This window comes from Triticum aestivum, chromosome 3A (genome assembly GCF_018294505.1).
Source record: "Triticum aestivum cultivar Chinese Spring chromosome 3A, IWGSC CS RefSeq v2.1, whole genome shotgun sequence".
Taxonomy (NCBI): domain Eukaryota; kingdom Viridiplantae; phylum Streptophyta; class Magnoliopsida; order Poales; family Poaceae; genus Triticum; species Triticum aestivum.
In genome coordinates, this window is record NC_057800.1 from 752,088,496 (window position 1) to 752,110,656 (window position 22,161).

The 22,161-nt window shown below is 44.6% G+C and overlaps 1 protein-coding gene across 1 annotated transcript; it reads right to left on the reverse strand.

Annotated features, from left to right (window-relative positions):
* Positions 1–18,693: 18,693 nt before the first annotated feature.
* Positions 18,694–19,989, reverse strand: LOC123057391 (uncharacterized). The gene is made up of 2 exons (XM_044480388.1): positions 19,282–19,989; positions 18,694–19,212 (listed from the first exon to the last, which is right to left on the reverse strand). Exons 1-2 carry the CDS (start codon positions 19,987–19,989, stop codon positions 18,694–18,696), a joined length of 1,227 nt encoding a protein of 408 aa, XP_044336323.1.
* Positions 19,990–22,161: the final 2,172 nt, after the last annotated feature.

A 22,161-nucleotide genomic window follows, 5' to 3' on the forward strand; every position in this document is an offset into this window, starting at 1 on the left:
ATGATGGCCATATCATGTCACATATTTTGATTGCATATGATGTTTATCTTTTATACATCTTATTTTTGCTTAGTATGACGGTAGCATTTTAAGATGATCTCTCACTAATTATCAAGAAGTGTTCTCCCTGAGTATGCACCGTTGCGAAAGTTCTTCGTGCTGAGACACCACGTGATGATCGGGTGTGATAGGCTCTACGTTCAAATACAACGGGTGCAAAACAGTTGCACACGCGGAATACTCAGGTTATACTTGACGAGCCAAGCATATACAGATATGGCCTCGGAACACGGAGACCGAAAGGTCGAGCGTGAATCATATAGTAGATATGATCAACATAGTGATGTTCACCAATGAAACTGCTCCATCTCACGTGATGATCGGACATGGTTTAGTTGATTTGGATCACATGATCACTTAGAGGATTAGAGGGATGTCTATCTAAGTGGGAGTTCTTAAGTAATATGATTAATTGAACTTAAATTTATCATGAACTTAGTCCTGGTAGTATTTTGCAAATTATGTTGTACATCAATAGCTCGCGTTGTTGCTTCCCTGTGTTTATTTTGATATGTTCCTAGAGAAAATTGTGTTGAAAGATGTTAGTAGCAATGATGCGGATTGGATCCGTGATCTGAGGTTTATCCTCATTGCTGCACAGAAGAATTATGTCCTTGATGCACCGCTAGGTGACAGACCTATTGCAGGAGCAGATGCAGACGTTATGAACGTTTGGCTAGCTCAATATGATGACTACTTGATAGTTTAGTGCACCATGCTTAATGGCTTAGAATCGGGACTTCAAAGACGTTTTGAACGTCATGGACCATATGAGATGTTCTAGGAGTTGAAGTTAATATTTCAAGCAAATACCCGAGTTGAGAGATATGAAGTCTCCAACAAGTTCTATAGCTAAAAGAGGGAGGAGAATCTCTCAACTAGTGAGCATGTGCTCAGATTGTCTGGGTACTACAATCGCTTGAATCAAGTGGGAGTTAATCTTCCAGATAAGATAGTGATTGACAGAATTCTCTAGTTACCATCACCAAGTTAGTAGAACTTCGTGATGAACTATAATATGCAAGGGATAACGAAAACAACTCCCAAGCTCTTCGTGATGCTGAAATCAACGAAGGTAGAAATCAAGAAAAACATCAAGTGTTGATGGTTGACAAGATCACTAGTTTCAAGAAAAGGGCAAAGGGAAGAAGGGGAACTTCAAAAGAACGGCAAGCAAGTTGCTACTCATGTGAAGAAGCCCAAATCTGATCCTAAGCCTGAGACTAAGTGCTTCTACTGCAAAGGGACTAGTCACTGGAAGCGGAACTACTCCAAGTATTTGGCGGATAAGAAGGATGGCAAAGTGAACATAAGTATATTTGATATACATGTTATTGATGTATGATTTAGTAGTGTTTATAGCAACCCCTCAGTATTTGATACTAGTTCAGTTGCTAAGATTAGTAACTCGAAACGGGAGTTGCAGAATAAACAGAGACTAGTTAAGGGTGAAGTGACGATGTGTGTTGGAAGTGGTTCCAAGATTGATATGATCATCATCGCACACTCCCTATACTTTCAGGATTAGTGTTGAACCTAAATAAGTGTTATTTGGTGTTTGCGTTGAGCATGAATATGATTTGATCATGTTTATTGCAATACGGTTATTCATTTAAGATAGAGAACAATTGTTGTTCTGTTTACATGAATAAAACCTTATATGGTTACACACCCAATGAAAATGGTTCATTGGATCTCGATCATAGTGATACACATGTTCATAATATTGAAACCAAAAGATGCAAAGTTAATAATGATAGTGCAACTTATTTGTGGCACTGCCGTTTAGGTCATATTGGTGTAAAGCGCATGAATAAACTCCATGCTGATGGGCTTTTGGAATCACTTGATTATGAATCACTTGATGCTTGCGAACCATGCCTCATGGGCAAGATGACTAAGACTCCGTTCTCCGGAACAGTGGAGCGAGCAACTGACTTATTGGAAATAATACATACTGATGTATGCGATCCGATGAGTGTTAAGGCCCGCGGCGGGTATCGTTATTTTCTAACCTTCACAGATGATTTGAGCAGATATGGGTATATCTACTTGATGAAACATAAGTCTGAAACATTTGAAAAGTTCAAAGAATTTCAGAGTGAAGTGGAAAATCATCGTGACAAGAAAATAAAAGTTTCTACGATATGATCGCAGAGGTAAAATATTTGAGTTACGAGTTTGGCATTCAAATTAAACAATGTGAAATAATTTCACTACTCACGCCACCTGGAACACCATAGTGTAATGGTGTGTCCGAACGTCATAACCGTACTTTATTAGATATAGTGCGATCTATGATGTCTCTTACCAATCTACCACTATCGTTTTGGGTTTATTCATTAGAGACAGCTGCATTCATGTTAAATAGGGCACCATCTAAATCCATTGAGATAACACCGTGTGAACTATGGTTTGACAAGAAACCTAAGCTGTCATTTCTTAAAGTTTGGAGTTGCGATGCTTATGTGAAAAAGTTTCATCTCGATAAGCTCAAACTCAAATCGGAGAAATATGTCTTCATAGGATACCCAAAGGAGACAGTTGGGTACACCTTCTATCACATATCCGAAGGCAAGACATTCGTTGCTAAGAATGGATCCTTTCTAGAGAAGGAGTTTCTCTCGAAAGAAGTGAGTGGGAGGAAAGTAGAAAACTTGATAAGGTAATTGTACCCTTATTGGAAAATAGTTCATCATAGAAATCTGTTCCTGTGACTACTACACCAATTAGTGAGGAAGCTAATGATGATGATCATGTAACTTCAGATCAAGTTACTACCGAATCTCGTAGGTAAACCAGAGTGAGATCCGCACCAGAGTGGTACGGTAATCCTATTCTGGAGGTCGTGTTACTTGACCATGACGAACCTACGAACTATGAGGAAGCGATGATGAGCCCAGATTCCGATAAATGGCTTGAGGCCATGAAATCTGAGATAGGATCCATGTATGAGAATAAAGTGTGGACTTTGGTGGACTTGCCCAAGGATCGGCAAGCCATTGATAATAAATGGATCTTCAAGAGGAAGACGGACACGGATAGTAGTGTTACTATCTACAAAGCTAGAATTGTCGCAAAAGGTTTTCGACAAGTTCAAGGTGTTGACTACGATGAGAGTTTCTCACTCGTATCTATGCTTAAGTCTGTCCAAATCATGTTAGCAATTGCCGCATTTTATGAAATCTGGCAAATGGATAAACAAAACTGCATTCCTTAATGGATTTATTAAAGAAGAGTTGTATGTGATGCAACAAGATGGTTTTGTCAATCCTAAAGGTGCTAACAAAATATGCAAGCTCCAGCGATCCATTTATGGACTGGTGCAAGCATCTCGGAGTTGGAATATACGCTTTGATAAGTTGATCAAAGCATATAGTTTAATACAGACTTGCGATGAAGCCTATATTTACAAGAAAGTGAGTGGGAGCACTACAACATTTCTGATAAGTATATGTGAATGACATATTGTTGATCGGAAATAATGTAGAATTATTCTGCAAAGCATAAAGGAGTGTTTGAAAGGAGTTTTTCAAAGAAAGACCTCGGTGAAGCTGCTTACATACTGAGTATCAAGATCTATAGAGACAGATCAAGACGCTTGATAAGTTTTTTCAATGAGTACATACCTTGACAAGATTTTGAAGGAGTTCAAAATGGAACAGTCAAAGAAAAAGTTTCTTGCCTGTGTTACAAGGTGTGAAGTTGAGTAAGACTCAAAGCCCGACCACGGCAGAAGATAGAAAGAGAATGAAAGTCATTCCCTATGCCTCAGTCATAGGTTCTATAAAGTATGCCATGCTGTGTACCAGATCTATTGTATACCATACACTGTGTTAAGATAGGGAGTACAATAGTGATCTAGGAGTAGATCAATGGACAGCGGTCAAAATTATCCTTACTGGAATAAGGATATGTTTCTCGATTATGGAGGTGACAAAAGGTTCGTCGTAAAGGGTTACGTCGATGCAAGTTTTGACACTGATCCAGATGACTCTAAGTCTCAATCTGGATACATATTGAAAGTGGGAGCAATTAGCTAGAGTAGCTCCCTGCAGAGCATTGTTGACATAGAAATTTGCAAAATACATGCGAATCTGAATGTGGCAGACCCGTTGACTAAACTTCTCTCACAAGCAAAACATGATCACTTTTTGGGTCTTAATCACATAGCGATGTGAACTAGATTATTGAATCTAGTAAACCCTTTGGGTGTTAGTCACATGGAGATGTGAACCAATCACATAAAGATGTGAACTATTGATGTTAAATCACATGGCGATGTGATCTAGATTATTGACTCTAGTGCAAGTGGGAGACTGAAGGAAATATGCCCTAGAGGCAATAATAAAGTTATTATTTATTTCCTTATATCATGATAAATGTTTATTATTCATGCTAGAATTGTATTAACCGGAAACATAATACATGTGTGAATACATAGACAAACAAAGTGTCACTAGTATGCCTCTACTTGACTAGCTCGTTAATCAAAGATGGTTATGTTTCCTAACCATGGACAAAGAGTTGTTATTTGATTAACGGGATCACATCATTAGTTGAATGATCTGATTGACATGACCCATTCCATTAGCTTAGCACCCGATCGTTTAGTATGTTGCTATTGCTTTCTTCATGACTTATACATGTTCCTATGACTATGAGATTATGTAACTCCCGTGTGCCGGAGGAACACTTTGTGTGCTACCAAACCTCACAACGTAACTGGGTGATTATAAAGGTGCTCTACAGGTGTCTCCAAAGGTACATGTTGGGTTGACGTATTTCGAGATTAGGATTTGTCACTCCGATCGTCGGAGAGGTATCTCTGGGCCCTCTCGGTAATGCACATCACTTAAGCCTTGCAAGCAATGCAACTAATGAGTTAGTTGCGAGATGATGTATTACGGAACGAGTAAAGAGACTTGCCGGTAACGAGATTGAACTAGGTATTGGATACCGACGATCGAATCTCGGGCAAGTAACATACCGATGACAAAGGGAACAACGTATGTTGTTATGCGGTCTGACCGATAAAGATCTTCGTAGAATATGTAGGAGCCAATATGGGCATCCAGGTCCCGCTATTGGTTATTGACCGGAGACATGTCTCGGTCAGGTCTACATTGTTCTCGAACCCGTAGGGTCCGCACGCTTAAGGTTTCGATGACAGTTATATTATGAGTTTATACGTTTTGATGTACCGAAGGTTGTTCGGAGTCCCAGATGTGATCACGGACATGACGAGGAGTCTCGAAATGGTCGAGACATAAAGATTGATATATTGGAAGCCTATGTTTGGATATCGGAAGTGTTCCGGGTGAAATCGGGATTTTACCGGAGTACCGGGAGGTTACCGGAACCCCCCGGGAGCTATATGGGCCTTACTGGGCCTTACTGGAAAAGAGAAGAGGCAGCCTGAGATGGGCCGCGCGCCCCTCCCCTCCCTTGGTCCGAATAGGACAAGGAGAGGGGGTCGGCCCCCCCTTTCTCTTTTCCCCCCTCCGCGAATCCTATTCCAACTAGGATTGGGGGGGGGGGGGAATCCTACTCCTGGAGGGAGTAGGACTCCTCCTGGCACGCATTTCAAAAAATATTTGTCACAACAAAGAAATGTTCATGAATTTCAAATTTTCTTTCCAAATTTAAAAAAATGTTAATCGATTAGGAAAAAAGGAAATCATAGCTAGCACAGCCACCCGAAGTCTCCGTGCCAGGTCGGCCACCACGAGCAGAAGAGAGGCAAGGACCCCTTCGCCGCCACGTCGACAGTGTTTTGCCCGTCAGGGCCTGCTGACGGTGGCAAGGAGGAAGGGAGCATTTTTTTTCTCTTCTTCTCTTAGTCAGTTTTCCTTTATCTTAGACTAGCCATAATGGGAGTAACTTCAGTAGTAACTTCAAGTCCAACTTAGTAAATTTATCTATGTGGCAATGAGTTAATGAAGAGAGAGGTAGTTCTAGTAACTTAGCTAGTTACTGTAACATCACATCTCCCAATACAATATGAGTCTATAACCTAATAAATGAAGCTTTGCACGACACCGCATCTAAGTTACTACTCACTATGAAGGTAGTAATATAGCCTAGAGATATGTGTATGTTACTAGTGTATGTTACTCTCCATTGTGGCTAGTCTTATTGCTTGTTATCCATACAATTTGTTGTAGCGACTTCCAGCCTTCACTAGTTTCGCGTTGCTGTAACAGTTAGTGAAGTCGCTAGAACCTTTTTTCAGGGAGGCCCATACGTCTTGTCTGTGATATACATTTTCCGCGCGGAAGTTGTGTTCTTGTTGAGTACACTTTCTTGAAACAAGACATCTAGTGTGTTCCTTTTGTTTTATTTCTGCAGGAGCAACATATCGAGGCTAAGATGCCTAAAGAAATAAATATATTCTTGTTGAAGCCTTCAAACTGAAGGAAGAGGCAACCTTGTAAGAGTTTTACTCGATTATATAGAAGACCCCGACATGTTACTTGTCGACTTGTCTACTGCATCGCACTATCATGTCTACTGCATCGCACTATCAATTATTTGCTTACTCGATAGTGGGTGTAAGCAAGCTTTGCACGTTGCACTGAGATGATGATTTACTTCACGATCTTACGGCGAAAGATTATTCAGGAATAAGTTTACACTTCGTTACTCATAATGATTCTCAAGGGGTTGTTTTTCTTGTTAATTGCTGTATATGTGTGTAATCCGTGTATCTGAATAGTCTGCGTGTGCGTGTATTATTTGTGGCGCCCGTAGTTACTATTTTCTTAATGCAAATGCAAACGAGTGAGAAACAACCTGAAATACAACCAGCCATCCTGGCAAATGGCAATTGAACAAACCAAAAATTTCAACGCTAGCTTTCTTGTTACACAAGCTACAATATTAGTGGGCCTTTTTTATCTTTTGAAAAATAACATACTCCTGGATTCTCTACCCACACTAGTCGTGTCCATAATTCAGGCTGCATCCCACCAATATTAACTTAGCCACGATGACATGGTGGAAAATGCAAAAACACAGTCTGCCCTGCTTGAAAACAGTCTCCATTACCAGTTACATGATGTAACTCTACCATGAAAGAATCTCAGAGAACTAAAACCAAATTGAACTGAATGAGCAACCACCTAAATATCAACTAGATGCGTTACTTCAAATGTAGGGAACAGTGAATCAAATGACAGGCCGACGATTCCACATGAATTAAATAAACTTCGAATGAAACACGAACAAAACCCTTTAGCGACGGCACAACATCACTTCCACCAATTTGGTTGGTGGTCCTTATCACTATGTCGCCAAGCTGCCCCAGCGGCGCATCACTTTTTTCCAGATTAAGCATCGGCCCTTGCTCGGATCTGGTAAACTCTTCTTTCATTCATCGCTCAGAAAGTACCAGCAGATTGTGCTTTGTGGAGACCCCGGAACGACACCATCCATGAGGAGAATGCAAGGTGTTAACCTGCTAGTTTTCATGTCATAGACCATGCCCCGATCCCTACATCTCCCACCGATCCAGTACACACAATCACCCTTGAGTCCTGGAACACCTCCCGCATATATCGACATTGCATTGTTCCTCCCAACAAACACTGAGTGTCCCCTTAAGTCGGCCACAATGTCCCAACATGGTCGGCGCTGGGGGTCATACCTTAAAACAAATATTTCGTCATGTTCTACACGGCAACGACCCCCTCCTGGCAGCTGCAAAATAACCGTGCAGGCCGCATTCCTCCAGATTTGGTATAGGTTACCATCACAGAACACAATGTTATTAACACTAGTGAACACAATGTTATTAACACTAGTTTTATCCCACATTTTTAGTATTTATATCGGACGAAAAATTCTGAAAGTTTTATCCCACATTCTAGTTAGTAAGTTTTGCCGCGATGCAAAGTTTGAAGTTCAAGACGTGTTCTATATAAGAGAAACAAAAAAGAGAAAAAATCATATACGAAATTAGTTGTCTCGCACAGATCTTAAAACAATATTGAAGAGGCAGGATAGCAGGGTCTAGGTGCAAGTGCTCTAAAAATCTGTGTCTGGATCCAATCGGGCCGGTTATGAATTTGGTGCATGGTTTCTCTCGTGAAGTGGTAGCAACGGTGTGAGTCGATAGTGGATCTTCCCCTGATGTTGGGGGCCGCAGCTTCTGCATCGTCCATGGTCGATCATGCGTGGTTGTCCTAATTCAGATCTGGTGGTGATTTAGGTCCAGTCAGCCATCGATGGTGGCTACAGACCGTGCTACGGCGACCTCTTATGGCTCCACAATGATGGTGGTCGCCAAAAGGTCTTTGGAGAAGGTTAGTCTCTCCAGATCCGGTGGTTGACTATGGCGTTGTTATGCAAACTATGGACAAAGACTTGACGCAAATGAATGGTTGTGCAGTGGCGGCGGTCGCACATCGCTTGTAGCTGCTGTGATCGCAGAATAGTGGTGGCGATAACACTTGACTGACTTCAATTTTGGTGCTACGTGCACCCGGTCTTGAGACTCCAGGGTGAAAGCCTAGATCCTAGTTGGTTATACCTTGCAATGGCGATGTCTTTGCGTCGTTACCTTGTTGAAGGCATTGCTCCATATGCTTAGACTTTTTTTTCAGGGTGAAAATCTGGATTCTAGCCTTGTGGTTGGATCTGATGACGGCAGCGCATGAAAGTCGCTCCCTTTCTGAAGGCATTCCTTTTGAAGAATATCGTCGTCATGTGGTGTCATAAATTGGTTGGTATAGATATGGTCGTTTGGTACAATTTGCCAATCATGGATCTAAACACTTCGGGTTTTCTATTTCATTTTTCCTCACCTACACGTAGCTTTGGTCTTTTACGACTTTACTAGTTTTCGACATATTTTGTATATGTATGTTGGTATTGGCTCTGTGCATCATTATTCAGTACATAACTAGCAAAGCGCTTTCTAACAAACATGAGTATAGTTTTGTCATTGAAATGCTGGTATAGGTTTTATGTCTTTCCACCCTGTTTAAATGGCTTCATTACAACATGGCATGGTTTTGACTCATGGTGGATAAGGTGGCACCATTATGCTAGCTGACTGTGGTCCTCAGAGGCTACATTGTCGCCATCATGTTTCTTGTTGTTGTCATCGTAGTCCTCATCATCCCCGGGGAGACGGTCGAGGTAGTTAGCCCGGGCCTCGAGCGCGAGCAGCTGGCAGACGAACCAGATGAGCGCGGCATCAAGGGCCAGCAGGGCGCCTCCACCGAAGTGGCCGTCCATCTTGTCCGTGTTTGACGGGCAGCTCATGGTGCCGTCAGGTTGTATTCGCAGCTGGTACCGGAGGTTGGCCGCCTGCGTCTTGGTCGCTCCCACCAGCATCACCAAAGCCGAAACCGAGACCAACCTATTTTCATGATTAATCCCATGGAGAAATGGTAATTAGTTACTTCACAAAACAGATAATTGATGAACGACCTTAATTAATTACTCCCTTTGTAAACTAATATAGGATCGTTAATATAGGATCGTTCAGATCAATAAAGTAGTGATCTAAACGACGCTGTATTACTTTACCGAGGGAGTACTTAGATAGCCAGCTAAATAAAAGGGTTCATTTAGTTACTCGGCGACGATGAAGAAGACTATGAGGATGGTGCTTCGAAGCAGAGCTCGGCGAGGAACTGATGCAGGTTGCTGGTTGGTCTTGTTGGTAGGGTAGGGGTAGAAGACGGCACGGTGGCCGATGAGGATGGTGATTAGCAGCGAGATCACCGAGAGGATCCCCATCACCACGCTGAGACGTGAGAAGTCGCACATGACATAACCATCTCCGGTGACGGTACCTGTTCCAAACTGAGGCTGCAATCGATAGAGGCATCCCGTAGGTTTAGTATTTTGGAAATAATAACCTAATAATCAACACAAGTGAACAAATGAACCAGATGAACAGGACGAGCAATTTACCTTTTTGTTTTCGGCAACGATGCCGAATACGAAGGCCTTCAAGCCAAAGTAGCAGAGAAGAAGGGCGAGCTTCGACCAAGCTGAAGCCGCCATTGTTGATGCTTGCAGTACGTAGCTGCTGCTTCTGATTTCTGATGAGAGGATCGTTGCTTTGTGTTCCTGCTGGGTGCTAAGTAATACCTTAGTAGCTTAATCAACTCTTTTGGATCTATTCGGGGCCTCGTTAGGATTACTATGCTGCTTGCCGCCATTTCTTATTCTTTGTTACGGGGAAATCTATGCATGTACAAATTACTTATCGCTGCTACCAAAATCTCAACGAACGGTATGCTTACTATGTGGGTTTTGATCTTCTAGTTTTTCTTATTTCTCACTAACACAAGGAAAAATAAAATTTATATGATGATGGTGTTCCTCAACCGTGCAAAACTCAATGTTTTGTGTGGAATCAGACCCCTTGATCGTGCAGCATCATTCAACCGATATGCTTGGCTTGTCGCGGTATTGGACATCTATTCTGTAAAATATTGTGTAGAATATAAATTCATTCGTTAAAATATAAATATGCGAGAATTGGTTGGAGTAACAGCATTGCAATCTCCGCTTTCCCGCAAAAAAGAAAGCTCTGGTAGCCACGTGATTACATGATGGCTTTCGTAAGCACAGTCCCATATGTTTGTGCAGTAACTTTTTTGGAGAATGAAGAAAAAGCCCATTGCAATGTACAGCTGTCCAGGCCTGGTCTGCAAAGCCCATTGCCGTCTGCCTTCTTGTATCGATCGAGGGTTCGAAGACGACGCCACAGCCGCCTCATCACAATCGCTCTATTCTTCTACGTACGTCTGCCTTCCGATTGATCTGATCCACCGCAGCGAGGGCTTGCTGTCGACGACGGACGAGCCGATGGAGGACGACCTCTTCTCCGAATACTCCTACACTGAACTGCTGGTGATTGTCAGGGAGAACCTGGCGAGCTTCCCGGAGGCGGGGGCGCTGAGCCCCTCGGAGCTGGAGGCGGCGGTGGGCCGGATCATGTCGCAGTCCGACCCGTCAACGCCAGCGCCGTCTCCGGCCGCAGGCATGGTCCGGCTGTCGGGCGAGGACATAGCCGTGTTCATGTACCACAGGGAGACGGAGGCCCCCAACATCGACAACCTCCCCGGCGGGGTGTTCCCGCCGGGGTGGATCGAGGAGCGTAGGCGGCAGCTAGACGAGCAGTGCCGTCGTTGGCCAGCTGACAAGAGGAAGACTGGCGGGGACGAGTGCCTCCAGGTGCTTCTGGCCAAGATCAGGGTGGACCTGCTCGCCAGGGGCTACGTATGTTAGACTTAGAGATATATTCAGTTGTAATCTTAACTACTTATCTCCTCCTCTCCCTTGTAACCTCCTATCTCTATCTCTTATCCTACCGAATCCTAGCGATCGGTAGAAGACTTGTAAACCACGGCAGGGGTGTTTCCTGCCTCGATCAATAAAACCCCGCGGCTCCTCTACGGAGGAGTAGGAACGCTATCACCAAATACATCTTACATGGTATCAGAGCCACGTCTCTTCCTATCGTCTAGCAAACCAGAAACCCTAGACATCCCCCATCACCATGGCTGCGAGCTCGAGTGCCGTTGTCCTCAACCTAGGTGCTCCACCAACAGAGAAGCTCGCAAGGGGGAACTACCTCCTATGGAAGGCGCAGGTCATGACGGCACTGCGAGGCGCGCAAGTAACCGGCCTCCTCGACGGCAGCGATGCCGCACCGCCGAAGACCACAGAAGTCACCAAGGCGGACAAAACCACGGCTATAGAGCCCAATCCTCTGTATGGCCCGTGGTTGTCGAAGGATCAGCAGGTTCTGAGCTACCTGCTGAAATCTCTCACTCAGGAAATCCTGGCGCAAGTGATCGGTAAGGATAGTACCTTCGATCTATGGAGAGCTCTTACCACGTTATTCGCCGCGCAGTCACAATCCCGCATAACTAATCTACGGATGGCCATCTCCAACACCAAGAAAGGGAACATGTCAAGCAATGCGTTCATCGCCAAGATGAAAAGCCTCGGGGACGAGCTAGCTGCGGCTGGGCGTCCGGTAACCGACCCGGAGATGGTGGACTACATCCTTGCTGGCCTCGATCGGGATTACGATCCCATCGTGGCAGCGATCGGCGCCATCAAGAACTCCATCACCGTCGACGACCTCTTCGCGCAGATCGCCGCGTTTGATCAGCGGATGGAGATGCTGGGCGACGGCCCGGCAGGATTCCGCTCCTCTGCCAACACCATCTACAGAGGGCGCGGGCAGTCCCGCGGCAGGGGAGGCCGTGGCCGAAGCAACAGAGGAGGACGCGGTCGAGGAAACTGCTCCTCTCCTTCCCCTAGTCGCGGGGGTGGCGGCGGTGGTCATCAACAACGGTTTCGCCCTCAACCAAAACAACAGCAGCAGCAAGAGGGCGACTACCCTGAGTGCCAGATCTGCTACAAGTTCCACGCTGGCGGGGCAAGAGCCTGCTGGCATCGGTACGATGATGATCATGAAGAAAAGAAGGCAGCCAACCTCGTCACCAACAACTACGGCATCGACACCAACTGGTATGCCGACTCCGGCGCCACTGAGCATATCACAGGGGAGCTCGACAAGCTGACGATGCGGGAAAGGTACCACGGCGGTGATTAGATACACACGGCAAGTGGAACTGGTATGTACATTACTCATATTCGAAATTCAATTGTTAAAACCCCCGTAAAAGATCTACATCTTAACAATGTCTTGCATGTTCCACATGCTTCCAAAAATCTTGTCTCTGTTCATCGTTTTGCTCTTGACAACAATGTTCTCATAATATTTTATCCTCACTCTTTTGTGATCAAGGACTTGGCAACGAGGAGAGTCATCCTTAGAGGAAAGTGTGAGGGAGGCCTATATCCACTCATATCATCTTCATCTTCATCATGGTCGAATAAACAAGCGTGGAGTGTCACCAAACCCTCCTCGGCAAGGTGGCATAGTCGTCTGGGTCATCCCTCTTCAGTTATAGTTCAGCATGTCCTTAGCAAGAATAATTTACCTTATGAGTCTAGTGTTGAGTCGATTTGTGATGCTTGCCAACAAGCTAAGAGTCATCAGTTACCTTATCCTATATCAACAAGTGTTTCTACTGCTCCATTGCAGCTTATTTTTTCAGATGTATGGGGACCTGCTCCCACATCAGTTGGTAGATTCTCTTATTATGTTAGCTTCATTGATGATTATAGCAAGTTCACCTGGATCTATCTGCTAAAGAAAACATCTGATGTCTTTCAAGTTTTTACCAACTTCCAAAATCTTGTTGAACGCCAACTAGACTCAAAAATTCTTGCCATGCAAACCGACGGGTGGTGAGTATGAGAAACTAAATTCCTTTTTTCAAAAAATTGGAATTTCTCACCATGTCTCTTGTCCCCATGCTCATCAGCAAAATGGGTCGGTTGAACGTAAACATCGTCATGTTGTGGAGGTAGGATTAGCACTCCTAGCCAATGCTTCCATGCCTCTAAAATTCTGGGATGAAGCTTTTCTCACTGCCACATATCTCATAAATATTCGACCAAGTAAAGTCATCAAATTTGAAAGTCCAATCACACGTTTGTTTGGAACAAAACCAGATTTCAAATCTCTACGAGTCTTTGGTTGTGCTTGTTGGCCAAACCTAAGACCTTACAACACACGCAAACTTGCGTTTCGTTCAAAAAAATGTGTGTTTTTGGGCTATAGCCCTATGCACAAAGGAGTCAAGTGCCTAGATGTTCCTAGAGGCCGAGTTTATATATCTCGAGACGTTGTGTTCGATGAATCAGTTTTCCCTTTTGAATCTCTCCATCCCAATGCCGGCGCTCTCCTTCGTCAAGAGATTCTTCTTCTTCCATCTACACTTCGAGCTTTTGATCACGGGGGAAACAATTGCACAAATCAACATGATGATAATGTTCCTGCTGGAACCAGCCCTTGTCTTCCGTGTGTGCAGGTACCTGAAGAAAACGACGGTCAGAATGATCAAAATCACGTCCAAAATGAGGCTATATTTCATGTAGAAGAAGAAGACGAAGATGGCGCGGAGTTCGAGGATGATTTGGCGGCGCCTGCCACCCCTGCGCGTCAGTCTCCCTCGGATCATGCGCGGATATCCTCCTCGGATCACGCCCTGGTCGGCCAGGAGAGCCAGGCGCGGGCGAGCCGCTCCGCAGCCGCCACGTCCTCACGCGGAGGATCTCCCTCGAGCGACCCGCGCATGCAGCCAACCGCTGCGAGGCGCGGCGGGCGCATGCAGCAATAGGCTCACCTGACGCGGCTGGCACGGGATCATCTGCGGCCACAAGTGGAGCGGCTGTGGAAGAACAGGCCACATCTGCGACCACAGGATCTGATGTGGCGACGCCTATCTCTTCTCCGGGATCTTCTGCAACAGGTGGATCCGTGCGCCAGCGTGTGCAGCAGCAACCAGCCACATCCAGAGTTACAACTCGGATACAAAAAGGTATCAAGAACCCAAAAATAAGAACTGGTGGCACAATCCCGTATGGTATGCTGTGTATTTCAGGAGAGCCAACAAAACTAGATGATGCACTTGGAGATCCCAAGTGGAAAAAGGCCATGGACGAGGAGTATATAGCCCTGATGAAGAACAAGACATGGCATTTGGTACCAAATCAAAAAGGGAAAAATATCATTGATTGTAAGTGGGTGTATAGGATCAAGAAAAAAGCAGATGGCTCTATTGACAGGTATAAAGCACGTCTTGTTGCTAAGGGGTTTAAGCAGCGTTATGGTATTGATTATGAAGATACATTTAGTCCTGTGATAAAAGCTGCAACCATAAGACTTGTGCTAGCAATTGCTGTGTCTAGGGGTTGGAGCTTGAGACAGCTAGACGTAAAGAACGCGTTTTTGCATGGTGTTCTGGAAGAGGAGGTCTACATGAGGCAACCACCAGGTTATGAAAACATGCAAAAACCACATTATGTATGCAAGCTTGACAAGGCTCTCTATGGTTTGAAACAAGCACCTAGAGCATGGTACTCCAGGTTAAGTATGCAGTTGAAACAACTTGGCTTTGTTGCATCAAAGGCTGACACATCTCTCTTCATATACAATAAGGCAAATACTGTCATCTTTGTGCTCATATATGTTGATGATATTATAGTTGCAAGCTCTTCTCAGAATGCTACTGATGCTCTCTTACATGATCTAAGCTCAGAGTTTGCTTTAAAGGATCTTGGTGATTTGAGTTTCTTTCTAGGCATTGAAGTTAAGAAGGCTCAGGATGGTATAGTGTTGAAACAGGAAAAATATGCAACTGAACTCTTGGCTCGGATGGGAATGAAGGATTGCAAGCCTTCCCCCACACCGTTATCCTCATCAGAACAACTGTCAGCTTATGAAGGGGAACCACTAAATGAGAAGGAAAGCACCAGATATAGAAGTGCCGTTGGAGCCCTACAATACTTAACCTTGACACGGCCAGATATCTCTTTTTCAGTTAACAAAGTATGTCAATACCTGCATGCTCCTACTTCTGCACATTGGACAGCTGTCAAAAGGATTATACGGTATGTTAAGCACACTGTAGGTTTGGGGCTATATTTTAAATGTTCCAATTCTACACTGGTTAGTGCTTTCTCTGATGCAGACTGGGCAGGTTGTAGTGATGATAGAAAATCCACAGGAGGTTTTGCTGTTTTCTTTGGGTCTAACCTTATTTCATGGAGTGCCAGGAAACAAGCAACAGTGTCAAGGTCAAGTACTGAAGCTGAATATAAGTCATTGGCAAATGCTACTGCAGAGATCATTTGGGTTGAGTCTTTGCTTGAAGAATTGGGTGTTAAGCAACATCATGTCTCATGTCTATGATGTGATAATTTGGGTGCTACTTATTTAAGTGCCAATCCTGTTTTTCATGCCAGAACCAAGCACATTGAAATAGACTTTCACTTTGTACGTGAAAGAGTTGCAGAGAAGAAGTTGGAGATACGCTTTATTCCTTCTAAAGATCAAGTGGCTGATGGTTTCACCAAAGCTCTACCATACAAGCCATTTGAAGCATTCAAGAACAATCTCAACCTAGGATAGGTAGTTCAGATTAAGGGAGGGTGTTAGACTTAGAGATATATTCAGTTGTAATCTTAACTACTTATCTCCTCCTCTCCCTTGTAACCTCCTATCTCTATCTCTTATCCTACCGAATCCTAGCGATCGGTAGAAGACTTGTAAACCACGGCAGGGGTGTTTCCTGCCTCGATCAATAAAATCCCACGGCTCCTCTACGGAGGAGTGGGAACGCTTCCACCAAATACATCTTACAACGTCGACGTCCCGGTGGAATTCCTGAAAGCTCAGATGGAGGAAGGGACGACCGGGGATTACGCCAGAGTTGCTTGCATTGGTGAGGATCCGTGGTCCATGAAGAAGATGATGAAGGTCTTGCAAAAGATTATGCACTGTCCAACACCTACATATTATCTTTAAATGTAATTATTCGTGCGTATTTATGTAGCGCTCGTATAAGTGCATGATCTAACTAATGCAATCAAAAGACCGGTCTAACGGAAGAGACTAGGCAATACAATTTACAGTTTTGCTAAAGCACATCTAGATGTGCCATAAGTATTGCACATCTAAGTCCTATGCCATTGATCTTACGTCGAGATTCATGTGGATATTTTCTTTTTCTTTTTTCTTTTCCTCTTTATGCTTGATTCACTCACTTAGATATGTAATAACTAGGGCACGATGTGCCCTAGACACACCCATCCACTAGAGTATATATAGATTTGTCTTGCAAGCTTCACCCAATCTGAAGAAGCACCGTACCCATGCATGCATTATTGCTGCTTTGCCTTCCCAACTATACTCTGTGGGATTTTACATATGTTTCTAAACACAGTAGTAATTAACTTCTTTTTGCTTGCCACCGATTCTTATTCTTCTTTTTGGGTGCCGAAATCGTTGTACGTATATATTTGAAGAAGTCAATCAGCAGTGGTAGTATGTGCACTTTATCATGTGGGTTTTATTTGTACTATTTCTTTACTAACAAAATCAAAAGAAAAATATGATGATGCCAGCGGGTCAGCAGAATTAAGAGAAATTCATTATGATTACTGAAACTAACTACTCCCTCCGTTCCAAAATAGATGACTCAACTTTATACTAAGTTTATATTAAAGTTAATACAAAGTTGGGTCGTCTATTTTGAAACGGAGGGAGTATGTGTTTGTGTATCAGACTATCAGTTCTTGCCTGAACCTTTATACTCAACATGGCCCTTAGCCCAATATCTCCCTATCCTGGGCCAATTCGAAAATGGTCCTAGCGCAATGCAAATCATATTTGGCCCATTAAGGGTCAAATTGCGGGAGTTACCAACAGATAGAGAATGGGACGCTAACGCTTGGGTGGGCCAGCCTAATTTCAGCTAGCTGTAGACTCCCGCTCGCTCACTTCACTGCATGCACCAATGGTTCGCCCTGTCGGGAGGCCACCTGTGCGTTTCTCCACCAATATGCCGCAAATAGTGGTAGATAGGACCTCCCCACACACATCGGCAAATTCTACTTGATGCATACAACAAGCACATTCTGGGACATTCCATCGTTCAATCCTTTTGTGTTGCCATTCTCCTATGATTTATTTTTATTTTTATGTGTGTGCAGAGTTATTTTCAGGTGCAGTTTTCATTTGTTTTTTTGGTCTTCCTCAATTTTTCTCTTTTTTCTTGTAAGTATTTTTTGTTCCACCTTTTCCTTTTCGGTTTTCAATACTCCCTCCTTCCATCTATATAGGACCTAATGCATTTTTCGAGGTTAACTTTGACCAAATATTAGAGCAATAATATATGACATGCAACTTACACAAAGCACACCGTTAAATTCGTGTGTGAAAGGAGCTTTCAATGATATAATTTTCACATTGTGCATGTCATGTACTATTAATCCTGTCAATAGTCAAAGACGGTCTTAAAAAATGCATTAGGCCCTATATAGATGGAAGGAGGGAGTAGGATTTTTACTGTTCTTCTACTGGATATTTGTTTGTGTTTTCCTTTGTTTTTTTCTTCACTCCATTTTTGTCTATTTCTTTTGTTCTTTCCAGTTTTCAAATATTTCTCTTATCTTTCCATTTTCCATTGTTTATTTCTTTCATTTTTTTTAGTTTGTTCCTTTCCCTCTTTATTGCCTTTTTGATTAATAAAAAACACGTTGGTCTATGTGAGCATACGATTATTTGTGAAGAAAGTACATTGTGAATATGTTTTAAAGCCAGCTGAACTTTTTTGAATACATGGTGAATATTGTTTGAACATATCATGATTTTTTTTAAGCCTAGTGAACATAGTGAACACTATTTTTCAACATGGTGGACTGCTTTTAGTAGCTTATATAAAACTTGCACATGCTGAACATATTTAAAACATGGTGAACATTTTATTAGAAGGTGGACCTTTTTTTAGCAAATGTAGGGAACAGTGAATCAAATGACAGGCCGACGATTCCACATGAATTAAATAAACTTCGAATGTAGTATACAAAAAACACGAACAAAACCCTCTACCGACGGTACAATATCACTTCCACCAATGTGGTTGGTGGTCCTTATCACTATGTCGCCAAGCTGCCCAACGATGCATAATTTTTTTTCCAGATTAAGCATGGGCCCTTGCTCAGATCTGGTAAACCCTTCTTTCATTCATCACTTAGAAAGTACCAGCAGATTGTGCTTTGTGGAGACCCCGGAACGACACCATCCATGAGGGGAATGCAAGGTGTTGACCTGCCAGTTTTCATGTCATAGACCATGCCCCGGTCCCTACCTCTCCCACCGATCCAGTACACACAATCACCCTTGAGTCCCGGAACACCTTCCGCATATATCGACACTGCATTGTTCCTCCCAACAAACACTGAGTGTCCCCTTAAGTCGGCCACGATGTCCCAATATGGTCGGCGCTGGGGGTCATACCTTAAAACAAATATTTCGTCATGTTCTACACGGCAACGACCCCCTCCTGGCAGCTGCAAAATAACCGTGCAGGTCGCATTCCTCCAGATTTGGTATAGGTTACCATCGCAGAACACAATGTTATTAACACTAGTGAAAGTTGAGATTGTATTATATGGCGGGGCGAAACTGGTGGCGGCATCGAACGGTAGGTTGCTTCCCACAGACGGCAACAATGTCTCCACAGTAGCCGGCGCGTTTAGATCCGGTCATGTCCCATACATCTGCATGATTCGCTTGTTGTGCACTGCAGGACATGCTAATGTGTGGACCTCGAGGATGACAGGTTCACGGCGGCGGCGCTGTGGCAGGTGGAGCACGTGGACATCTCCAAACCGAGTGAGGCAGTAGACCATACCATTTTTGTGGTAGAGGAGGTCGACGATCTGGTCTCCAGCGGCGAGGCAGATGGGGTCGAGGACGGCCCACCTCCTGGCCCCAGCGGTGACATAGGCAAGCCTATTGATGTCACATATCACGGCGGCCAGGAAGTAGTCAGTGGTGGGGTTGGGCGCAAAGACCATCTTGGAGACGAGGCGGCTGTCGTAGATCAGCGGGGCCAGGAGGATCTCGGCAGCCATGACTGGGTGGAAGAGGCTGAGTAGACTATGACCACCGTCGATGCAGACGGAGAGGGAAAGCCATCCGCCACAGCAGCCAAGATAGGTCCTAACCGAGGGAATTGTGGTGAGGTTGAATGAGTGGCACGCGGAGGGGCAGAGCTTGCCTGAAGGGATGGGATTGAGCCCGAAGGAGCGACGCGTGAGGATCGAGGCTGCAGTGGTACGACGCTTGATGGCGGTGGTGATGTAGCGCTTGATGGGGTCGTCGCCGTGGTCCACGAGCAACGACGGAGACGGTGGCGTGAGCGCGGAACGCCAAGTCGAGCATGTTCCCCGCGCACTCGCGTAGCACTTGAGGTCATCAAGTCCGTCGGCGATGCGGCAGACAAGCTCTGGCGGCAGATCTGCCCATGACATGGCGGGGCAAGGATTTTGGCGAGGTTGGGGAATTTCTTAATGAAAAACGAGGGGCTGTCGCTCACACACAGAAAGAAAGAAAGAGAGAAGCTGAGTGCCCTGGCCTATGATGGAAATCTTTTAAAGCGTCTGACCGAGCCACGGAAACGTGCATGCGGAAATTGCGGTAACAGTTGTATATAAAATTTAATTAATGCATCCAGAACTCATGATTTCCTTCCACCAAATCAATATAGAATTTAATTAATGCTTCCAGAAATTACGTAAAATACTCAAATGTTTTTCCTTGGTAAATCGTGATTTCTTACTTTTTTGTTGTTATTTTTGGTAAGTCGTGATTTCTTGAACATAGACATATGCTCCATCGGTCCCGCATTAGTTGGCTCGAATTTTACTAAATAAGGATGTATCTAGACACGTTTTAGTGTTGTATACATCCGTATCTAAACAAATCTAGATCAACCGAGATGTTGAGGAAAGAATTTGGGGCTAGGTCATGGACGTCTAGCCCATAATATAACATAATCCTGCGGACGAAAGGATGGAGAGGAAACCCTAACCCGCGGGCGAAATGAGGGATGAACACCACCCTCTCATTGGGCTTCGGGGTGGGGACGATTTGCCCCTTGGCTGGAAGCCGGTGGACGATTTCTTTTGCCAGATACCCGGCCTCCCGAAGCCTGGTGATGTCCTTCTCCCTAACGGAGGAGGCCATCCACTTGCCTTGCCCTCCAGATCTGGACATGGTTGAGCGCTTTCTTGAGGCGGAAAGAATGAGGACTTAGGCGCTGGAGTTCGGGAATTGAAGGGCAGAGGAAGAGAGAAGGCATGGGTGAAGAAAAGGGAATCATTATCTCCTTATAAAGGCAGTGAATATCAAGCGCCTCCCCATTCGCCTTAAAACTCACCTGTTCCCAAGGGCTGTGTAAACGGCGCGGTTAGATTACCCACGGCCGTATTGATGAGAATCCCGCAATAAGGGGACACGGTCTCTGCTTTGACAAGACGTGCCTATGAAAACCGCGTCTCGAAACGTGGAACGGCAGACGAAAACCGGTTCGAAATGATGACCAAGCAGACTTGATGTCACATTACAAAAAGTGGTCAGCGGATTGGACTCGTGCAATGTTATATTCTATGCGGTTGTGTGTGGTACTTGTGTTGTAGATCCGGACACGTTCATTGCGTCCGAGGACTGTCTTGGAGTATTCGGAAAGGGGAACCCGCCTTGCAATCATCCTCAACTCCTGAGTCCTAATATGAGCACGGCGTGCGAATTTTTGACAACCGTCACATCTTTTGACTAAATCCCCCACATTAGCATGAGCTGTTAACCAGTAAAAACCGTGGCGAAAAGCTTTAGCAACCAAAGACTTTGAACCAGCGTGGTGACCACAATCCCCTTCATGGATTTCTCGCAAAATCTCACAACCCTCTTGAGGAGAGACACAACGCTGAATTGCTCCTGAGACGTTGTAACGATGTAACTCCCCGTTGATTATGGTCATGGACTTGGAACGCCAGATTACCTGTCGGGCCAAGGTTTCATCCTCCGGTAACTCGCCCCAGTTCATGTAAGCCAGATATGGGATTGTCCAATCCGGTATGACATGCAAAGTCACCACCAATTGAGCCTCCGGATCAGGAATAGCCAACTCTTCCTCTGTTGGTACCTTGACTGACGGATTATGCAACACGTCAAGAAAGACATTTGGTGGAACCGGTTTACGCTGAGAACCAAGGCGACTTAAAGCGTCCGCCGCTTCGTTCTTTCGCCGGTCTATATGGTCCACCTGATAACCCTTGAAGTGACCAGCCACTGTGTCCACCTCTCGCCGATATGCCACCATGAGTGGGTCTTTAGAATCCCAAGTGCCAGTCACCTGTTGAGCCACCAGATCTGAATCCCCAAAGCACTTGACCCGGCTTAAGTTCCTCTCCTTAGCCATCCGAAGACCGTGGAGCAAGGCCTCATACTCAGCTGCATTGTTAGTACAAGGGAACATTAAATGGAGGACATAACAAAACTTGTTGCCTCTTGGGGAAGTTAGTATGACTCCAGCCCCCAAGCCCTCCAACTGTCTGGATCCATCAAAGTGAATAGTCCAATACGTATTATCTGGCTTTTCCTCTGGTGCCTGCAACTCCGTCCAATCATTGATGAAGTCCACG